Source organism: Apis florea, unplaced genomic scaffold (assembly GCF_048593485.1).
Source record: "Apis florea isolate Af1SG1 unplaced genomic scaffold, ASM4859348v1 contig_1615_pilon, whole genome shotgun sequence".
Classification (NCBI taxonomy): Eukaryota; Metazoa; Arthropoda; class Insecta; order Hymenoptera; family Apidae; genus Apis; species Apis florea.
In genome coordinates, this window is record NW_028256416.1 from 5150200 (window position 1) to 5172507 (window position 22308).

The following is a 22308-nucleotide window of genomic DNA, read 5'->3' on the forward strand; positions in this document are numbered from 1 at the left end:
TTTGAGTTTCGATCCTTGTTCGATTCTTGGCTGTGACGATTCGTGGATGAGATACGTGATGGATGGATCGAGAGGAATTTTCATGGAATTTTGATTTCTCCATTTCGACAAGGAAGTGGTTTGCTCGATTTTTGGTTATAAAGAATCGTGGATGAGATATGTGATGGATGGATCGAATGAGGTTTTGATTTTTGCTTTGCAGAAGAAGTGGTTTGTTCGATTTTTGGTTATAAAGAATCCTGAATCAGATACGCGATGGATGGATCGAGCGAAATTTCATGGAATTTTGATTTCTCGTTTTGAGAAGGAAGTGGTTTGTTCGACTTTTGGTTATAAAGAATCGTGGATGAGATATGTGATGGATGGATCGAATGAGGTTTTGGTTTTTGCTTTGCAGAAGAAATGGTTCGTTCGATTTTTGGTTATGAAGAATCGTCGATGAGATATGAAGTTTTGATTTTTTGCTTTGCAGAAGAAGTGATTTGTTCGATTTTTGGTTATGAAGAATCGTGGATGAGATATGCGTTGTTGGATCGAATGAAGTTTTGATTTTTTGCTTCGGAGAATGCAAATGATTTGTTTGATTCTTGCTTGTGAAAATTCGCGAACGAGGGATTTTGATTTTTGACACAATGTTGAAAGATGATATTAAACAACGAGGAATTATATATTTTTAATTATTTATATACAAGTGGTGAGAAATTTTATTTTATTTTTATTGTGCTATGATTTTTTTTTTTATTAATTTATGGAAAATATACGATCGGTGATTTTAGGGAATTTTAGGGAATTTTATACTGATTACTCGAAAGTTGCAAAGTTTCCAAGAATTTTTTTTCTCATTAATTTATGGAATATTTAAAATGGAAAAATTTGTTCTTCGTCCGATCTGCAGTCAGGGAATTTCTATTAATAAAACGAACGATTAAAACATGTACGAAACTGTATCCTGGCATTTTTATTTTATTCTCAATTGAATTCTAGATTTAAAATTTTATTATTACACGATGTATATTTAAGGCATGATATTTTCTACAATAGATCTACAATACTTCATATCATAATGAAAACACAAAATATAAATGTTTTCAATATGATGACTAATACCGTGTATCGTCGTTACGTACCTTTGTAAACAAGAAACTATCGCAATCCTGGCAGCCAATGTTACACAGAAAATCGTATTATCTCGAATTTTCACATGTTATTCGAAAAGATTTTTAGACGTGACAAAATTATTTACTTACTTAAGTACGTAGATAGAATTATATTTTTATTTTTCCTTTCTCGTTCCTGTTGTTTAATCTGACATTTCGACAAGGAGAAATATCATCTTTCAAAATAAAAATTCACGATTTGTCTTAAAATTCGATGTATAATATTTGAACAACAACAATAATCATTTTGTCGAGATAAATGTAAGAGGAAAATGCAAAAATTGTCAGAAGAAGATAAAATTAAATTGCATCGTATTCGAATTATACGTGTAATCTCGTTGCAAGAAATAAATTTGCAAAATTGGACGATACATTTTTAGGTCAGCGATTGATGCATCTTTAATGCACGGTGTATGTGCCATACATCAACGATAATGCAAATGTCAAACGAAAGATCATTGCACTGCAATTGAAATTAACGATAACGTAGCTACAACGATACTAGACATTTGTTTTGTTATTGAAATGCAACAGAAAATGGTACAATGTAGAGGCGTATCTGAAAATTATAAAGATCACGAATAGAATAAAATTAGAAAAAAAAAAAAAAGAATATAGAAAAATTGAAGGATAGAAATCATCATCCTAAGGAGAAACAAAACTTTCACTTTTAAAAGAAATAAAAAAAAAAAAAAAAAAGGAAGAAAAAATTATCTCTCAACCAAAGTTCAAATAAGCAAAAACAACTTCACTCAAACACCACCTCGACTCGTAATAATCCTTAAACGATAAATTTCCCCGAATTAATCATTCTTCTTCTTCAACCACATTGTGCACAATTTCAAAACAGCCTGTCCATCAAAGTTCCTCCACGAATCCTTCTCCATCTCACCTTTGACTCTCATCGATTCCACGTTCGATTCCACATTCACGTCCACGTGTAAAATCGTTTCAGAAAAATGAAATAAAAAAAAAAAAAAGAAAAGAAAAAGAAAAAGAGAACGGTTCTTGAAAGAAACTACGTGTCGCGAAGCCAAACTTTCAACGGAACCTTGTTCAAAGCCTTGCCAAGGAAATTCTTAAAGTGTTTCGCGATACTGGCGCTCGCCGCCGGTCTCATCTCCTCGATGATCTCCTTCGCGTTCTGGTTGAGAAACTGGTTCATCGCTTGGCCGATCACGTTGTCCCCGTTCAATTGATCGACCACACGGAAACGGGCACGGCCAAGACCGAAATCGACCAGCATCCGCGCCACTTTCAAGTAACGAACCCCGTCGCGGATCTCCTCCGCACCCTGGATACGGCCGATCGCCTGGACATCACCTGCAATCCCACCATTTTCTCTTTCTTTTTTTTCCTCCTCCAATTTTTATCGAGTTTCTAGTTTTTGTCGATTTGATTTTGATTCGGAGCGAGCATCAAAATTTCTATGTCGAAGGAGATTTCGATTGGTCAAGTTTTATTCTTTGCTTTTTTTATGTCGAGCCTGTAAGTTTCTATTGCATCGCTGTGGATAGGTATAATTTTTTTGTAGAAAGAAAATTTTCGCAGAAAAGTCATTCTCATCTTGGATGAAATTATTTCGAAGGCCGAAAAAAAAAAAAAAAAGAGATCTACAGTGTAAAATTAAAATAAACTTGTTTCTACGATCTCGTCATGATTGCTAAGGGATTTTTTTTTTTAAATAAAAATCTCTCTTCAATTAAGTTTTTAGTAGATTTCCAACATGGATAGATCGACGTGTTGTAAAATATTTAATAATTACACAAGTATCAAATATGTTATTCAAAGGATATTTTTTCTAGTTAATATTTACAGAGGCTTAGGGATATTTTATAAATAATCGGCTCACCGAAAAGCGCCCAAAATTCGCCATGGCTCTGAATGGGGAAGAGCAACACGTTTCCTACGACCTCGTAACGGCCTTGAAGTTCGATCTTCGGGAATGCTAAATGAATGTCGAGCCTGTAAGTTTTCACATCGACTCGTGACTTCGTCAACGTGTAATTTCCAGCGCCTATAACCGTGATATTGGAAAACAGTGCCCTGACGCGGACAGCACCTTGGCCGTTCTCCATTCCCAGTTCGGGGATGATCAACGGCTCGATCGGGGGCAAGTCCAATTCAGGGATACCTGTGCAAACAGTGTAAATTCTGATCGATAATTTGAGAAGAATTTATCTATTGCCGTTTATTTAAATTTACGAGAAATAAAGATTCTCGGGGACGAAGGATTTTGTTCAATTTATTCAACGAGATTTGGTATATCTGTAAATTTATTAGCATTTTGTTTTCATATTAAATGTCTGGTGCGTAAATTTCGAAGATGAGAAACGAAGCGTTCGAAGATTATTAATTCATTCAAAAATATATCGTATTTTGATGTAAATTTCGAAATAAAACACGAGAAATGAAGCAAGTATCAAAAGTCGCTTCAAATTTATATAAAGTAACTGAAGTAAAACTGATTGCACCTTATGTAAACGTTAAAACCTACTGATTTCGAGAGACTTATTGCACAATATATCTAATTCCATATTGTGTTTATTCTTCCCTCTCTTTTTTTTTTTTTTTTTTTTTAGAGAATACAGTCATTTCAAATTGGTATATAACCTTTCGTTTCAACAATCTAAATTTTGTATTTCTGTCTTTAAATATTATCTTCGTAAGTGTGAATGTACTTCGTTAAATAGTATTTCGTGATAATACAAAAGTAATGATAAAGAATTAATTGTATTTAAATATTGTAAAATGTTCACTCACCCTTCAGCAAATATGGCTGCAGATGATTCAACGTATTCTGAAAGCACACGTCTATCTTGGGATCTGACCTACTGCAGGGTAATATGTACTCAGCTGTGAAAAAGTACAAAATTTTGAAAGAATGGAATCTCAAATTTTCCATGTTACGCTACGTAGAATGGAGCTATAAAATTTTCATGTCGGACGATCGTTATTATATTTTATTTACACATCTTTCTACTTTTTCTACCTTTATGCAATCACTTCCGGTGTCTTCAGAAAATTAATCCAATTTCTCGATTTTTATTTTATCGTTGCTTGTCAACTCTTAACGTAACATTAAAATGTTGATAAATAATTGTATGGATATTAAGTATGTTAAAATTATTAAAAAGATTTTATTTTGCTCGTTCAATTAATACTCTATTCTTTTTCAAATATTTGAAGGCGTTGAAAGAAACTTCAACTATTTACTTCATTGTTATATGCATCCATTCACAAGATTGATCAGAGACTTTTTTCATGAAAATGCAAAACAGCTTCGAACTTGACACACAATTCAATTCATAGAATCTTTGAAATATTCCCAGAATTGATTCTTATCTAGGTAGAAAACACGGAAATTTTTCACATGGAAGATTAATTTTCTACGTATTACCATTGACAACGAATAATAAGACTTGTTATACCAAATCAAAATCAAATATGATATCAGAGATATTTACAAAATGTGTCAAAATTTCAATCTCATCGAATGCCAATAGTATAACACAAAAATAAAATTTATAAAAAAACTACGAAACAAACGAATAAACGAACAGGCGATATTTCGAAGTTACATAGACACATCACAAAAAAAAAAAAAAAGAAAGAAATGATAAACGTTTATCCAGAAACGACTTCCTCTATTTGAATTTTTCTCCATTTCGTTACAGAGCAATTTTCCTCGAGCACAAGTCACAATACTAATTCCTTAAAACTTTAAATAAAAACCTCTTAGTGACCATACCCTACGATGTTACATCAGCGAAGAAAATTTACGACACATAATTTTCTCTACTTTCTTTTCCCCCACGTTTCGAAGGGATACGAAAAACTTATTTTAATTTTTGGAATTTATTATCTGTCTATTATCCGTCTATTATCCGTCCATTATCTGTCTCTTCTTTTTCTTCACTCATCGTTCAAAATGGATCCACTTGTTTTCCCTTGTTGTATAAATCGTTAAAATATAAAATTACTTTATTTGAAACTCGTAAAATTTTAATACAAGTCATCACTTTTAAAGATTTTTCTTCTTTTTTTTTCTTTTTTATCGTTTTTGACGCAACACGTGTTTTTCTTGCTCGTATCTTGTGGAATGAATGATGGATTGCTATAATAATAATAGACGATAGTGCGCAATGGCTTGAAACTTTGAACTATAAATCATTAACAATCATTATTTATAATTGTTATAACTTATAATTTTCTCTACTATTGTATTTCTATACTTTTTCTTTTTATCGTTCAAGCAATTTGTCGAAACGAACAATCAACTTAATACGAGATTGATGCAAATATGTAATGATATAAAAAAAATATTATGCGAAAAAATTATGACGATAGAGTGAGAATGTCGATACACAGATTCGAGTTGATTAGTCGAGAGAAGAATAAGAACATATATATATATATACATATATAAAATATGCGAAAACCAGTTTACAAGTGATTTGAATGCGTGTAGTGTCGTGAATGCAGCACAGTGTTGTTATTATCTCTGTTGTTAACACTTGGAGAAATCGTTAAATATGCATTTTAGCTTTAAATGGATATTAACACAGGGATTAATTTGTATGGAAATTTTTTGTCATTAAATTCTTTTGTTTGAAGACGAATAAAAAAAAAAAAATTTCCAATTCCGATTGAATTAGCGTTTAATCACTATTGATTATTTGCCACTAATTTGCCTGTTAAAGTTACAATATTAATTATTAGATAATATTATTGAAATCAAAAATTGAACGGTAAAAATTTCAGAAACAAACACGAGGATTAAGAATATTTTAATTAGAATTCGACTCGATCTTTTTCATTGCTTTTGATTGATCGATTGATAGATTTGTAATAAGTAATATATTTTCAATTCAGGTTAGGTTCGGTTCAGTTCAGGATCAGCTGTAGATCTAGCAAAGCAAAAGTGAAACTAACTCCAAACTTTCGACGTCTAATCGAATACGAGAGAAAAATGCATACCATGGCTGCCCACGCAACTTTATAACCCCATAATATCTTCGATCAAAAACTAATAACACCTGGCTTTACAATTAGCCGATTGATAATCGAAAAAATTAATTGATTGTCAATTTCATAGATCCATCTTTAGCAGAGTACACCATTAACGCGCATATTATTGATAAAGTTTCTCTAGAGAAATTTTTTACTTAAATCAATAGTTGCAATATGCTTTATTCCATCATTAATATAGCATTAGCTTGTATGCCAATTACTAACTATTTGACAAAATATACTAACCTTTACAAAACATTTAAGTAACCTTTAACTAACCTTTAGAAAAACCATTCTCTATTCAAATTAATTTCTATTCTACACTGAAAACCACTGATAAAACTTTCATGAAGAAACTTTATCTCAAAACTATTAAATTCTCAATATACACCACCTCCACTATCAATCAATAACACTTCAATTATAACATCTGCCCACTTTATTTCCATATTCAAATTAATTCCTCAACTAATTTCAATCAATACTCACACTCAAAACCAATTTTATCTTATTTACAATATAAATCATCTTATTCCATTATCACTATCACAACACACCAGGTCTATAAAATTAATCCCAATTCTAATCATATTCAAACTAATTTTAATCGAAATCTACATAAAAAATCATTAAAGATAAAATTTCTCTAAAAAATTTCAAAATATACCCTCGCTTAATCTACCATTGAATTACAATTCTACGAGCTTAAAATAAAACTTGATCAGGTAAATTTCATCTCTATCGATCGAATCATCGTCATCGTACACATCATCACAGGTGCAAGGTCCATGACCAACGAAAGAATCTGGACCGTTCGATGCATCGTTCCGGTTTACGCGTTTACGCTTTCACTCTCGAGGAATCATGCGAAGACGAGCGTGTCGAGGATACCTGCCGTAAGACCAGCTCTAAGACATCGGCCAGGCCGCTACTTTCTCCGCTCGATTACCGATCCACGGGCCTGCACGTTATGCAATCTCTGACATAACCTTCGCCACGCCATCGAGAGTCGTTACGCCATGCTACCATTACGTTCAACCAACGCTATAACCAACGTTGCCTTCGATTTTCGCATGATAAACGACGAAATTTGAGAATGTTTGCTCTGAATTGTGTCTGGCATAATCTTCGCCATGGTATCCTATGATTTTCAAATTATACAGATCGATAAATAATTCGAGGAATTTCGGATTTTTCTCTCGACGGATTTGTCTTCGATTAAGAACGAAATGATTTGACTTGTAGAAGAAGGATGAGACGATAAATTATTTTTGTGAGGAAGATACCATTAGAAAACGAGAAGTTGAAATTGTGGATAAGAAGAATGGATAAGATTGTTTTTTTTTTTTTTTTTTTTAAATTTTGAATAGGAAATCGATTTGAGACTGATTTTCGGAAGGAAGAAGATTTTTAAAATCCGAGGTATTAATATGATTAATACTTTTAAACGTTTTAACTAACTCGAGAAATACTTTATATGGTAATTTTTTCACGGTTAATTTATAAATAAAAAACACGTTCATAATCTGCCTTGCAAATTTAACGAGCAGGAATTTATTGTAATTGCAACGAGTTTGAGAATTCGACCTTCGAACAATGATGGTGTCAGAAAATTCATGAACATTCCACAAATAATTATCCAGCAATTTCCTTGTTTCCATTCGTACGAAGGAAGAGAAAGTGGTATACCAAGAAAATGGCGAAAAAAATGTTTGGACTCTGTATCTTTATCTTTTTCAAAAAATTTAACGACCAACTCACTTATTTTAGTCAAAATTTTACGCGCAACCGGAAATTCTCCAATTTTTGAAAGCAAAGAAAAAATATTTGAATCAAAGTCTCGCTAGAAAATCTCAATTTTCAATCACAATTTCCAAAAGAAAGAAAGTAACCTAATTAATTATATCCTAAGCTGAATAAATTTTCCAATTTGAAAAGTTTCAATTTTTTTTACGATTCTTTTCGAAGCAGGAACGATCGAATAATCGATGATTAATTTTCCCCCATTTTTAAAGAACAATATTGAAAAAAGAAGAAGAAAATAAAAAAAATGGAACACTTGGTCAAAGTTACGCTCCGAATTGTCAACCGGTTTGTCACCACGAGGAGAAACTGGTGCAATGCAACACGCTTCCGCGATACAATCGCTTCCCACTGTTCCTCTCCCGCGTGTAAAGAGAAAGGCCTGACACGCTCAATGATCGTAAAAGGAAAATACGAGGAATAATTACTCGCTCGTAATACTATTTCGTTTCATTCTGATACGCGTGCGTCCTCTTGCGTGCAAAACATCTATCTATCATTAAATCTCTAGCAACGCTCTCTCAACGATCGATGCAAAAAAAAAAATTCTTCCGAATCATAACATGAAATAACGTGATTTGGCCAAAAAGAACGCGAGTTGTCAATCGCGGTTGAATCGGTGGCAAAAGATCCCTCGGTTTATCGAAATATGTGGAAAGTTGTTGCATAACTGGAACTCTTTTTTTTTTTTTATTGTTAATTATTAAAATAATTGTTATTTTTCCACTGTCGAACACCACAGGTGGAAAGTTGTCCTGTTTTTTTACCGGTATTACCGACTTTCGAATATTTTTCTTCTATCTTTTTATTATATTACATTAATTATCCACATTCGACAGTTAATTAATAGAAATATCAATTGTCATTTCGATCTATGGAAAGTGATTGCGTAACGGTATTAATATTTCTTAATATTTTTGTTTCTTTTCCTTATTTTCGCACAGTTGTCGATCGAATCGAATTGATTTATTATTTCGCAGGATAATCGACGAAGGAAAGAAAGATGCACGTGCGGAGATGCACATGGTAAAATATGAAAATGACGCTTGGCTTTGGCTTACGAGTTTCGAAGTCGGGCTCGTTCAATGCGACGTTTTTGCTTTCCTTGTTATCACAGGACACCAATTCGCCAGAGAACAGTCCGAAAATCACCGCACAGATCATTATCCTTCGTTGCGGCAGCATCTTGGATAATCGGTTCGACCTCGATGGAGGTCCACCAATCAAGAGATCAAAAATGAACCAAAGAAGAAATCTTTCAATTTTATTAAATTTTAAAAAAAAGTTCCGTTTAAAATATCAACAATGATAGTTTATTTAGTTTATTCTTTTTAACTCTTAAAATTTAAGTTGAATTTAAGCACTGTGTATTAATGAATTTGCACGCACTAATTCACCGTTATTTTTTTATATTCTTTTTTAAGTTGAGGAGTTTTTCTTTAAATTTAAATTTTTTCTCTTCTTTTCTCTTTTGTTGCTTCGAAAACACACGAGATCGAGATGAGGAATCAAGGCAGCTAGGTGGATCGATTCTTGTAAACTAAACACGCGTTCCTTTCGTATTCTGTCTTATATGCAAGCATTCCCCTACTCTGAGGACTGCTATTCGGCCGTCGCCGATTCTTCTTTCCATTTCTCACGGGTGGAATCGATGCGCTTTGTTTTGCCACTTTGTTTGCAACTAAATCCATCCCATTATTGAAAATTTGGGGAAAATTAATTTATCAGATTCTTATTTTATTTCTTATCTCTCTTTGTACTTCTCGTGCAAATAAAATGAAAAAATATTTATTGCTCTTCTTAATTTAATTAGTATTTTTATTTATTTTATCCATGCCTTTATTTGTCATTTAAAATTTATAAAAATTTCCAGATATCACTGGATTAAAGAATTACATAATTCTTGCTCCATAATTCTTCTTTATTACAATTATAAATTCTTAATTTAAAAAAGCAAATATTCTCAGTTCACAAGTATTACTTCTTAATTTGTTTATTTAATTTATAAAAGTTCTTTTTAAAAAAAAAGAGAGAGAGAGAGAGAGACTCTTCTACCCAACAAAATGGGGAAGTTTTTCGTTTCGCAACGATTCTTTCATTTCAGACCTACGCCAACACGCAACCTAATTCAGGATCACAATGATCGTTCAATTTCGCAATCGAATCCACCTGTTTAGAGGCGACATTTAATTTCCAGTGTCCATCATTGCGCAACGATCCATCGTGGTTGAACAGATAATAAGGCCCAAGAAAAGTGTCGTGCCAAATGAATAGCACGGTTTGCGCAATCGAGCTTCTTCTGCCCAATCATTGCGAGAGCTCTACATCCATCCTCTTACAACCTCTATTACTAGCGTTTTAATAACATTAATTCAACCGAAAGCCATTGTGAAATGGCTCGTTTCACGCTTCTCGCCGCGCGATTTCATTTTCGTTCCACACCATTGTTTCCCGGATTTTCATGTGTGACGAAATACCCGCTTGAGTGGCAAGCGGAGAAATAAAATCGTGTTTGTTTAAGTCCAATTAGTCTAAGCAAATATTACCCAATGTATGTATGTTTTGCTCTTTAAAGGGGTAGCAAATTCTGAATTATAATCTTTATTTTTTTTAATTTTTTAAAATTTTTGTAAAAATTCGACAAAGTCCAATTCTCTAAGTAAATCTTGCCCAATGTATGTATCGATCGAAAAAATTCTGGATTACAATCTTTACTTTTTTGAATTTTTAATCAAGGCTCCTCGATGTAAAATTTTTGTAATATTCGATGATGAGAACGAAAAAAAAAAAAAAAAAAAGAAAAAAAAATTAAAAATAATTAAAAAACTCTCGATCAGATATCTGCAAGAAATTATTTTTAACAAGAGGAAATAAATTGGAATTTTTTTTTGTAAAAATTCGATAAAGTCCGATTCTCTAAATAAATCTTATCCAATGCATATTTTACTCTTTAAAAGGATTGAGCAAATTCTAGATTGTAATCTTTATTTTCTGAAGGATTTTTCATCAAGGATCCTCGATGTAAAGTTTTTGTAAAAATTCGATAAAGTCCAATTCTCTAAGTAAATCTTACCCGATGCATATTTTGCTCTTTAAAGCGATCGAATAAATTCTAGATTGTAATCTCTTATTTTCTAAGGGATTTTTCATCAAGGATCCTCGATGTAAAATTTTTGTAAAAATTCGATGACGAAGACGAAAAAGAAAAAGAAAGAAATTAAAAATAATTAAAAAAGTCTCGATAGAATATCTGCAACAAATTATTTCTAACAAGAGGAAATAAATTGGAACGAAATCGAGGAAGAAGCTTGTTTAACGAGGGATTATTATTGGTATTATGTAAAAAGGAAAAAAAAAATTATAATTATTTTTAAACTTCCGTCAAGTGTTATTAATAGTTAATAATAGTAAGTCACGATTGCCTGTAAGTCCGTAGTGCATAGCTGGCCATGAATGTGTAATGCGGTATTGTCTTTTCGAATTGGTCCTTGATAAGGATCGTGCATTGCATACAAGACAATCTACTCGGAAATGAGCGATGAAGAAAGCTGTATTTTATTTTACAATTGACCTCCCATTTCTACGGCAAATATATATATATATATATATTATTTAACGAAACGAATTGGAAGATCTAAAAATAATAAGCAATTTGTCGAGTATCATTGTCGATGATGATTTAAAAATTAATTATTATATATTTATTCGATTCGATTTAATTTTAATAAAAATAAAAATTATTAAATAAAATTATCATTTACCTTTTCATCGTCATATCCAGCCGATATTTTTTTAAAATATACTTTTTTTAAATATTCAGAATTATTAATAATAATTATTACAATAGTTTAAATATTTGTTACCAATGTATCGAATACCATCGTTTATGATTGTTGAATTGACTGTTACACGTGTGCTGATGTTTCCACCCATTCCGGTTTTAATGATTCAGCCATTTGTTTGAACACCTTGAAACTTTCAAACGTTTCACATCGTTTAAAGAAATTCCGAAAGAACGTGTCGCTGTTGCCCAATTTATAACTCATTAAAAAAAAAACGATGTGTCGACATCGATACTTGTTAAACCTTCTATTCTTATAATTTTCGTACCACTTCCTAATTCTTTGTAAATTTATACTTGAAAATAAAAAGAAAAAAAAAAGAAGAAAGAAGAAAGAACAGGTTTACAATAAGAAGAAATACAAAGAACTGAAAATATTAATTTCAAATTTGGACCAGTTTATCTACTTATCAAAAACAAGTTTGGCCATTCTTTATTTGAAAAAAAAAAAAATAAATTCGTTTTAAAAATTCAAAACTCTGCCCAAGAGTTAATCATGAATACGTGATTACGTTCTACTCATATTTGCCATTTCATACGACGCCTGCAATACCGTTTCACGTCTTGCACGGTTGTCTTGCGAGTTATCTTCGTCCATCCTTAAGGCGTTACATCATGGACGAAGTGTAAAACTATCTAGGTATTTCATAGAACTTGTTCCATGCTCTGAAATACCGACCTGCGAGAAAAGAGTGTCTCTTACGCCCTCTATGATTTGCTGCGAATTTCTATCGCATACGTGTTGTATAATATGCACAAAGCAAAGAACGTTTCGCTGTTGAGATCGAAATTTTTAGCAAAAAAAAAAAAAAAAAAACCTAAATTTTAATATTCACTTTTCTCCATCTTAAACAAATATAAGACATACAAGATATTATATAAAATATATAATATATTGTATACAATTAATCAAGTGTATAAAATACAAAAATTTATAAAACCTTACGAAATCATTCAACATTAGATATAATATAAACACTAACAAAAAAAAAAAAAAAAAAAAAGGAAAAATAAAAACTACTACATTACTTCTAAGGTGGTAATAACACGTTTTCCGGAAACACAGAGAAAATCGTGTTAGTGAATTTCATGATCAGCATAGCTATAGTCTCCTCTAATTTCGGCCTAATCTCGGCGATAATCGTGTTCCAATTGTCGTTTAGGAAAAGATTCATAGCGCCAGACAACATTTCGTCACCGTCGAACAAATTATCCAAGTGCACGGTCGCGTGGCCGATCTCGAAATCTACGTAAATATCGTCGACAGCCTGATGAATCGAGCCTGTTCTCTCGTTCAGATACCGCTCCATCTGTATCGTGACAATTACGTCGATGTCGGTGAAGTTTCCGTGTCCGAGCCCGTTCCCCGTGATCGATAGCATCATGATTCTACCATCCATCACGTAATTCGACACCATCTCCAATCGTGGGATGAAGAGTTTCAATCGTATCACGTTTTTATCCAAGTCGAGTCTGGTGGAAAAATGATTCTCACTTTTCATTGTGTTTTATCGTCGTTGTTCAGGATTTCATTATATAATTTTTATCTAACTATAAATCTTGCTCTCGATGAAAATTTATTTTTTTTAATTGTGCGGGAAAAATTGAATTTTTCTTTCTTTTTTTTTTTTTATCAAGAGAATGTGAATAATACGTGAATAATTCGACATAAAAAAGTAAAAAGAAATATTTGCAATGCAAGAAAGAACCTACCTGATACTTTTAGGTACGAAATTAGTTCCTCCAAATATGGACACGTTGTTGTAGATCGCCCGGATGTATATCGGGCCGGAAGATTGATCGATCTCGATCTCGTCTAAGTGGAGTGGTTCACACGTTGGTATTCCAAGGGCTGGTATACCTTTTCTTAGATACGGTTTCAAGGAGTTGACACTCTGCTTTATACAGTCGCTAAGATACGGATCGCTTTGATGACATATCTTCAAGAACGAGGCTAAGGAAAGTGAATGAAAATACATCGATTAATTTATTTTGGATGAGAAGATCGTGTAAAAGATTTTTCCAAACGTTATGTTGTTAAAATTTAACAATCCTGTGAATTATACATATTGGAGAAGAATAATTTGAATCGCATACAATTAGGTATAAAAATTCATCGGTTAATTTTTTCGTTGTAAATAAAAAAAAAAAAAATAAATCCGAAACATCATGTTTCTCTCTATCATTAACCTTGTCCAGAATTCAAGTTAGACCTCGATTCTTTCCACATGATTTTCTCTACGATTCATCGTCGATTAAAATGCAAGTGTTCCAGATGCGGTATTAACACCTATATACCGGGTGTATATTTTCAAATTTATTCGAATACGAATAAAGATATTAAAATAAAAATATTATTTTAAAAAAATATATATATAAAAATAAATTTATATATATATATATTATTTTTATTATAACCATGAACTACTTACGTATTTCTGGGATAGATGATGGAATGGCGATGGACAAGCAACTCGTCGCGAAAAATATGACGAATGGGGCGTGGAGGAGCATCGTTGTTGCCACGGCGAGGTTCGATCGCGAAATAATTCCGCGTGGCGTCGAAAATCATGGAACGTGGCATCGATTAGCAATTTCGCTGACACCTCCGTTTCTATTGCATTCCCAGTTCCTTTTACGCAATTCAACGTTCCAATAAATTGTCTCGTATCAATTTTTATTGCACCTTCGTGCCGATCGAATCCCCTTGCAAATTAAACTCGATCGCTCGACGAATAACCGACGACTGTTTTTAATGATACACAAATTGTTTCTTATATATCGTGACTGGGAAACAATGATTACGTATTCAAAATTTCATTCGAAATTTAATTAAATCATAGACATATGAATTTTATTTATTATTATTATTACGAAAAAAACCATAACCAAGTTTGACTATTTAAAAATCCAAATCGAATAAGAAATCAATAAACGAACGAAGCTTCAAACGAATGCCACGCATCATCCCCAAGAGTGCCAAAGAGCGAACCTATTAAGCACAAAAAAAAAAAAAGGAAAAGACACCATACCGCGTACGTACATTTAAGAGCAAGGTAAATTGCGCAACATGGATCGAACATAGCTTCGATAGCTATTTGCGGTCTCCTCTGACCCACCATCACGATCCGCCATTACGTCTTCCACTTAAGGTCGGGGAAGGACCTTGCCCTCTATACTCTCCTCGCAACGGGAGTAAAACAAGCAAGACGTTGGGGGAGTTGTTGGAGGGAAAAGGAGAGGAGAGAAGAATCTAGCCTAGCTGGAAGGATCGTCCACTTAAACGAGAACAAGAATGAGAAGATTGGTCCATGGCCCAGATCTGCCGGACGCCCTTCCACGACGCGATATAAAAAGGTGGCGCGGGTGCATCGTCGACTCGTTTTTGCACGAGGATACACGAGGGGGAAGCAAGGTGTGTCGTGGAGGGTATGGTTAAGAAGTAGTCGATGGTGGATTGATCGAAGAGCTGGAGGAGACACGAATCGTCGTCGGCCCAGGAGTGTTGATGTGCACTACCCTCCTCTGCTTTCTTCTCGTCTTCATCGTGGTAGCCGTTATCGTCCTCTTGGTGCTCAAGCCTGATCACATTTGGGAGATCAAGGCTGAGGAATAAAAGATTCTAGAAGAAAAGTGTATCGAGAAGGAAGTGATTCAAAAACAAAAGGTTTTCAATCCTTTTGAAAATAATTCCCAGGGTACTGAAGTGTCGAGGAAATTGGTTCTGGGGGGAGGAAAGGGATAAAGATTTTTCTAAAAACTAAAAAGACACAACGAAGATGAAGACTCTCTCTCTAATATTCCTGGCTCTAACTTTAACGAGCTTGGCAAACTGTCAGGGAACCCTGTTAGAAATGTCTCAGCAGTTGTGGGCCAAGCTTCTGTCGGGCGGATTCTCGAAAGCTGGGCGGCTGGATCCACTGAAGGTTCCTATGATCAAGGTGGATCAATCGGAAGGGAACACCAGTTACAGGATTATTCTTCGCAACGTGGAGATCACCGGGCTGAACGAGTCCACTCTGGACAGCGTCCACATAGCCCGGGGCCGATTGAGATCGAACCTGAGCGAGCTGGAGGCCGGTTACGTGAGCTACAGCGACCTCAGAGACTTGGACTCCATCAGATACAGGTTCCACACGTTGATCAAGGAGCCGAAGGGGCAAAACGAGAGCTTCGAGGCGATAGTGTCTGCCACCGATCAACGGATAAATAAATTCGCGAACGGGCCGAGAGAGGAGGAGAGCCGTTTCGAGAGACTGAGAATGTACGACCCCTTCTTGATGAAGATCCAAGCGGAGAAAATGAGGGCCACCGATCGCCCCTCCAACGAGCCGCGCAAATCGCGCCAAAACCAATCGCCTGCCGGTTCCTTCAACATGGAGGGCGCCAAAGTCCTGTCCAGGTCTGAGACCACTCGTATCATCGAGAACCTGAGGTATCCTTCCGACGTGCAGATGATTTACGCGATGAGCGCGATCAACTCGAGCCCGAGAAGGAGCAGCCAGGAGGCCCAAGGAGGCAGGTCTGGTTCTTATATAGGCAGCAGGGAAAACGAGGGAAGAGAGGATCAGGGAAGGGAGAAGAGCGGGAGAAAGGATCGTTACGGGGATGATGTGGAGACTATGGCGTCAGAGAATGTGGAGAGAGTGGTGAAGGGTGAGAGGTTCGTCCCTGGACAGATAGGCAGGGAGCGTCAATCGAGGATAAGGCTGGAGGATAAACCTGGCTACATCGATATCGTCTACGCGGATGGGGGCCGTGATGGCGGCGTGAAACGTTTTGGAAACGGGAGAATAGAGTCTAAGGAGGATGCCAGAGTGTTTGGCGTGAAGGGTGACGCGAAGGTACGAATTTTTTTATATAAAAAAAAGGAAAGAATATAGAAACGAATTCTTGGGAATTTTCTAAATAAATAATTCGAATGTTTCAAACCTGAAAAGCTTCTACCTTACGTAATTGCATAAATATCCACCGTTACTTAAGCATCTCCCTCTCCTCTTAGGAAATTCGTCTTATAACCTAACCGATTCACGTAAGACGGTTTACTTATGTAAACAGGATATCCTGGAGAATAAACGGGTTATCAGTCGCAACTGTACCGAGGGGGAGTCGTTGACGAAGAGGAACGACGCCGTTAAGGCGGCCATAGAGGCGAAGAGGTTGGACGGATTGTCGAGATACGCGAGAGAGTATCAGGAGAAGCAAGGATACTTCGAGGAAGCTATGCAGTTGGTTTATCATTATGGTGGGATGGATGCTAAGAATCCTGAGGAGCAGAAAATTAGCCAAGGGAGGAGACGCAAACGTGCTCATGGAGGGAACGACACCGATGTGAGCAATCGTCCCTTCTTTTTCCTTAAATTATTTTTGTTCTCGATGATTCTCCTCTTTTTTTATATTTTCTTCTTTTCTTCCTATTTATTCGATCGAGATCTCTGCGATTCCTCCATGAATATTTTTTTTTTTTTTTATCTATTTTCAAGGATGATGTGATGCACGTTATCGTGAAGATCAGGGTTCCACTGCTTCGCGTGAAATCGGATTACCAACTGATGGGCAAGGTTGGACAGGAGTTGGTAAGAGGAAGAGGACAGTTCAATGGCAATTTCTGTAAGTATATTCACAGCTGTAAAAATGTATGAAATTGATATTTTGTTACATTAGGAAGAGTATTAATCGAATGTATTACACTTGTCGTTATTTGCAGCTGATGTGGTTGATGATTTCACTATCGAATTGAAGAAAACCAAAGGGCAGGACGAGTTGATTGTTCGAGCAGCGAGGAGCAAATTAAACGCCACGAAGCAGAATGTTTCTCTTCAGGGGATGGACGAAGAGGGGCCGGTGAAGTCGATTCTCAGCAATGGTGAGTTTTATGTAAATTAAATCGTTAAAAAAATGATCGAGATCTTTGATAATTGTGCGAGCAAAACATTTTATATAATTCGATCAATTTATACGTTAGATGTAATTGGTATTATTCGATTCGTAGCAATGAATCTCTTATCGGATTAAAAAAAAAGAACCGAGTCAATGGGGAAATGTATAAAAAGTTAATCGTCGATGTTCGACAACAAAGCCAGTTCGACATTATATAAAAACCTCTTTCATCTGTAGATGTTGTTGCGTCACGAAACCGGTATTCTTCCACAATTATGAGACGAGGGAAACGTCGAAGAAAAGTTTTAATTCTATGGAGAAAAGCGGATGTCAATAAAGCTAAAGTATGACGAAGAAACTATAGTAATCTGAAAATTTCTGATTGTCTTTCCGTTTATGCATAATTTAGAAGATTTAAGAATTTAAGAAAGAATCGGATTTCTGAACATTTTTATTCCATTTCAAAGAACGAGCTTTCGTTCTTTAATTATTCTAGCGAAAGAAAAGTTATGCGAACGATCTTAAATTTATCACATAATTTTATACGTCTAAGCAGGTTTAAATTAGATTGAAAATTTTCGTTCGATGAAAATACGGTACAAGAGATACGATTATTTAATAATTAATAACGCATTGTTCAAAGTGCAACGATTGATATGTAAGATGTGATTATGAGTATCGACGACCGGATGAAAGCCTCGCGTTTAAATACGTGTTGAGCATGCGTGCAATTACATAAAAGGTAAGACTCGAAAGAAAAACGCTTCCTTTTAAAAGTAGAGATGTGTGTAAACATAAGAGCTTCGTTCCCTTTTCGCTTTCTTAAAAAATGTTCTAATTTTTCAAAATTCTTCCACCGCCGAATCGCCAAACTTTTGGAACATCTCAAATTTTTCAATCGAATTTTCGAATTAATTAATTCTCGAAATTTAAAATTCCCCAACTGTATCAAACCTTCGAGTTCGAAGAGTGCAAAATTCGTGCAAAAATATTACGTATCGTCTTTCAAAAACGATTCAAATATCCAATTTCACGATTTAAATCGAGCTTAATTTGTTCGTGTATCTAAAGTATTCTATTCTCATCGAACGTTTTAGAAAACAATAGAAGAAAGTAAAAGTAGCGGTAAGAGTGTATTGACATCGATCGAACGAAGTAAAAGTCCGCTTTCAGACGCTTTTAACGCATCCTATCAATAATGTCCAGCGTATTAACTCGCTTAATAATAGATTCACGATTGACTTTCGTTCACAGGCTTGATGGCTGCGGAGGCGGTGGCCGCCATGCTTGCGGATGACCTGGCCACCAAGGCCCTGAACGACAAAACGGCGGATGCGATGATTTACAAAATGTACAAAAACCTTCCGGTCAATTAAATCGGTGTCGAGGACAGTTGGGCTTTAACCGTTTTGACAGATTTATATTGTGTAATACGGTGGTGGTCGAAGAGAATTCTTTCGTTCGAAGAGAATGGAGTTTCGTTGAAAATGAAAGAGGGGAAATTTTAAAGGAGGAATTAAATTAGGATTTTTTTAAAATAGCTTTTTTTTTTATATATTTTGAAATTGAAAAAGATGAAATTTTTTAGCACTGTATAAAAATTTTTAACGATTACAATGTTTCTTCTGTTGAAGGTAGAAAGAATAAGGTAAGGTGTCATCTTAAGAAATGGAGTTATATCAGGTATAATATTTCTTATGGCATATTTCTTTGAATAGTCTTTTAGATTATCTTTTTCATTAATCAATAATTGCATGATTCTACATAATTATTTATTTCTATTTATTTACTGACGTATATGACTCAACAAAGAGTTATTAACTGATTAACTTGTTTACTAAGTTGATATTATATTTAGTTTTAACTTGTGCAGTATATCACATTACATATATAGAATTTCATACGTATATTTATTACACACATGTTTTACATTGTATACGCTTAAAAATTATTTTTAATAGTAGATAAGTTAAAATAGTTCAATTTTTAGAATTCTAAAGAATTCATTCATCGATGCATAAATGCAAATTATCAAATGTACAACTAAAGATCAACATAATACTTGATAAATTGTTGTAAAAATACGTCTATTTAATCACAAAATCAATTACATTTATTTAAAGGAAATGGTAAATTTAAAAATTATTTTTCTGCGAAAAGAGAAAAAAATAAAATTCTAAAAGTATATCTACAAATAATTTTAAAATATAATTATTATACAAATATAAAGAATTATAAAAAAATTTAATTGTAAAAATTATTGCAAAAATTCTAAAGTAAAAAAAAATTAACAAAAAAAAGTCTCTTGAAGAATCAAAAAGAAAAGAAAAAAAATTCTAAATTAATTTTCTCACAATGAAAAGAATTTTTCTAATTACTAAAAAAAAAAAAAAAAATTTCCAATTTAATGTTTTCCAAAAAATCACAATTTTTCACTCAAAAATACAAACCAATATAAAATTATGAATTAATTGTCGTTTCGTGACCTTTGCTCACACCGGAAACTCGTTCATGTATCTAAGTTCATATATCACGTTTCCCAGATTGTGTCAGCCAATTCTCAAACGAGTTTCCAAATGTTACGTGTATTTATACCATTCACAGCGCCACTAAGAAACCAGTTGGGATTCAATTTTACATAATCTTGTTTGGAAAATTCATCGAGTTGCAACAACATTGGCTGGCTTGGGGAAAGTAGTTGTGGAAAAATTTCACGTGAGGAAGAGATTTTTTTTTCTTTTATTTTTCCCGTGAAAATTTAAATTTGACTTCTCGATTTCTAGACTCTGAATGAAACGAATCGATTTCGATTTGTTGGAATTAATGGTTAAGAATATGAGACATTAACATTAATGTTGGGCATGTTAAAATATTATAATTGTAGAGCATTAAAATATTAATGTCAAATTAAATATTATTGCAAGTAAAATACAATAGATGGTAAACTATGGAAATGTATAATAACTCGACCAAAACTAGTTTGTTTTTAGTTTGTTTTAGATTAAAAATAAAGTTGAAAGTGAAAGGATTAATAGAACTAATGTAATTATTTAATATTTATGTAATATTTAATCTATATTGTGTATGTAATATTAATAGATTTAACAAAATAAGAAGGAGAGGAATATTCAGAAATATTTTTAACACAGTCTGATTTAAGAATGATTTTATTCAAGAAAAATGAACAAACTAACACTATGTATACGAATGTAAGAAAAATATTATAAAATATCGAAAATTTAAGATGTTGAAATAAAGAGATTGATCTGGAAAATAAGTTTCTTTATTAATGGTAATATGTATGGTAAATCGTTTAATTCTAATCAATTTTAATTACACATTCTTAATAAAGGATTAAAATTTCTAATATTAATTTTACTTTGAACCCTTCGTCTATCAGTCTACTAAATTTCCACCAAAAGTTCCAGAAAAGAGAACATTTCTCAAACAATTCTTATTCCCTAATCAGAAACACGATTCACTTACGACACTTGATAAGCGTCAAAACAGAAAAAATCAATTAACATTTTTCCGCTTAAAACTTTCCGTAAAATCGTTAAAATGATTCACTCGATATTTGGCGACCCAAAAAGCTGAACACGATCGATTACAAAATCGTAGCAATCTTTGTTCTGTCCAATCGAGATTTCTTATTCTTATACATAAAGATAAGGCTAACGATTGTTTGCATGAACCATAATTTTTTTTTATCTGTGCTCTTTCGAAATCTCGGTTTATTGCGGGAAATATTATGTGGAATTTGCGACAAGGACGAGTGGCCTGTTAGATTAATGACGATTCATCGCGAGATGAATCATTATCGCGATCCTCGGACAGTGGCGAGAGAAATTACGAGGATGTCGTTAAAGAAGGCTATAATTGAAGAAATTACCCGATGAGAAAAATATTTTAGCTGGGATTGAATATGTAGGTAGGCGGAGAGAAATGAAATCTTCGTTTTGTTTGATGGATTATTGTGAATTTCTAAATTTTTCCTTTCTTTTCTTTTTTTTTTTTTCTTTGATTACGTTTAAATGTGTTTTATTATAAATTGGAGAAAATTAATTTTTTTTTTTTTTTTTAGATTCTCTTTCTAGAAAGAGAAATTTAATTTTTTAAACATTAATATGGAGATAACGTAAGAATGTTAATAATAAATCGTAATAAAAATTCTTCCGAGAATTTAATAATAATATTTTTATAGAAATTTAATTTTTCTATGTTTTATTTATGTTTAAATCATATGTTTTATTTGTTTGAATAAGATTTATGTAAGTTTGAACAATCTTATTATACAAAATGCTATTATATAAATACAGAATCGATTTATTTAGAAATTTACATTCTAAATATGACAAGTCTTTCAAATAAGTAATAGTTCCCACTTTCCAATGGAGGCCACAGGATATATTGTGACAATTGTGCAATCCCTATAAATTATATAATTCGATCGATACACTTAATTGGTTTTTTATAAATCGAACGAATAAAAGAAAAATATCCTGCCATATTTGAAGTGAAAATAATTATCCAAAATACCCAAGTATCTTAAAATACTTCGAGAAAACACCTTGAAAACAATTAAGACAATCTCAACAACCAAAATAATCAAAA

The 22308-nt window shown here is 33.4% G+C and overlaps 3 protein-coding genes across 3 annotated transcripts; 1 reads left to right on the forward strand and 2 right to left on the reverse strand.

Annotated features, from left to right (window-relative positions):
- Positions 1 to 925: 925 nt before the first annotated feature.
- LOC100868510 (protein takeout) lies at positions 926 to 9519 on the reverse strand. The gene is made up of 4 exons (XM_003690151.4): positions 9035 to 9519; positions 3921 to 4013; positions 3010 to 3291; positions 926 to 2480 (listed from the first exon to the last, which is right to left on the reverse strand). Exons 1-4 carry the CDS (start codon positions 9156 to 9158, stop codon positions 2176 to 2178), a joined length of 804 nt encoding a protein of 267 aa, XP_003690199.1. The 5' UTR covers positions 9159 to 9519; the 3' UTR covers positions 926 to 2175.
- A 2672-nt stretch (positions 9520 to 12191) lies between these two features.
- LOC100872444 (protein takeout) lies at positions 12192 to 14561 on the reverse strand. The gene is made up of 3 exons (XM_003690331.4): positions 14247 to 14561; positions 13528 to 13768; positions 12192 to 13287 (listed from the first exon to the last, which is right to left on the reverse strand). Exons 1-3 carry the CDS (start codon positions 14326 to 14328, stop codon positions 12846 to 12848), a joined length of 765 nt encoding a protein of 254 aa, XP_003690379.1. The 5' UTR covers positions 14329 to 14561; the 3' UTR covers positions 12192 to 12845.
- Positions 14328 to 20968, forward strand: LOC100868628 (uncharacterized). The gene is made up of 5 exons (XM_003690152.4): positions 14328 to 16658; positions 16873 to 17145; positions 17298 to 17424; positions 17522 to 17680; positions 18949 to 20968. Exons 1-5 carry the CDS (start codon positions 15594 to 15596, stop codon positions 19068 to 19070), a joined length of 1746 nt encoding a protein of 581 aa, XP_003690200.3. The 5' UTR covers positions 14328 to 15593; the 3' UTR covers positions 19071 to 20968.
- Positions 20969 to 22308: the final 1340 nt, after the last annotated feature.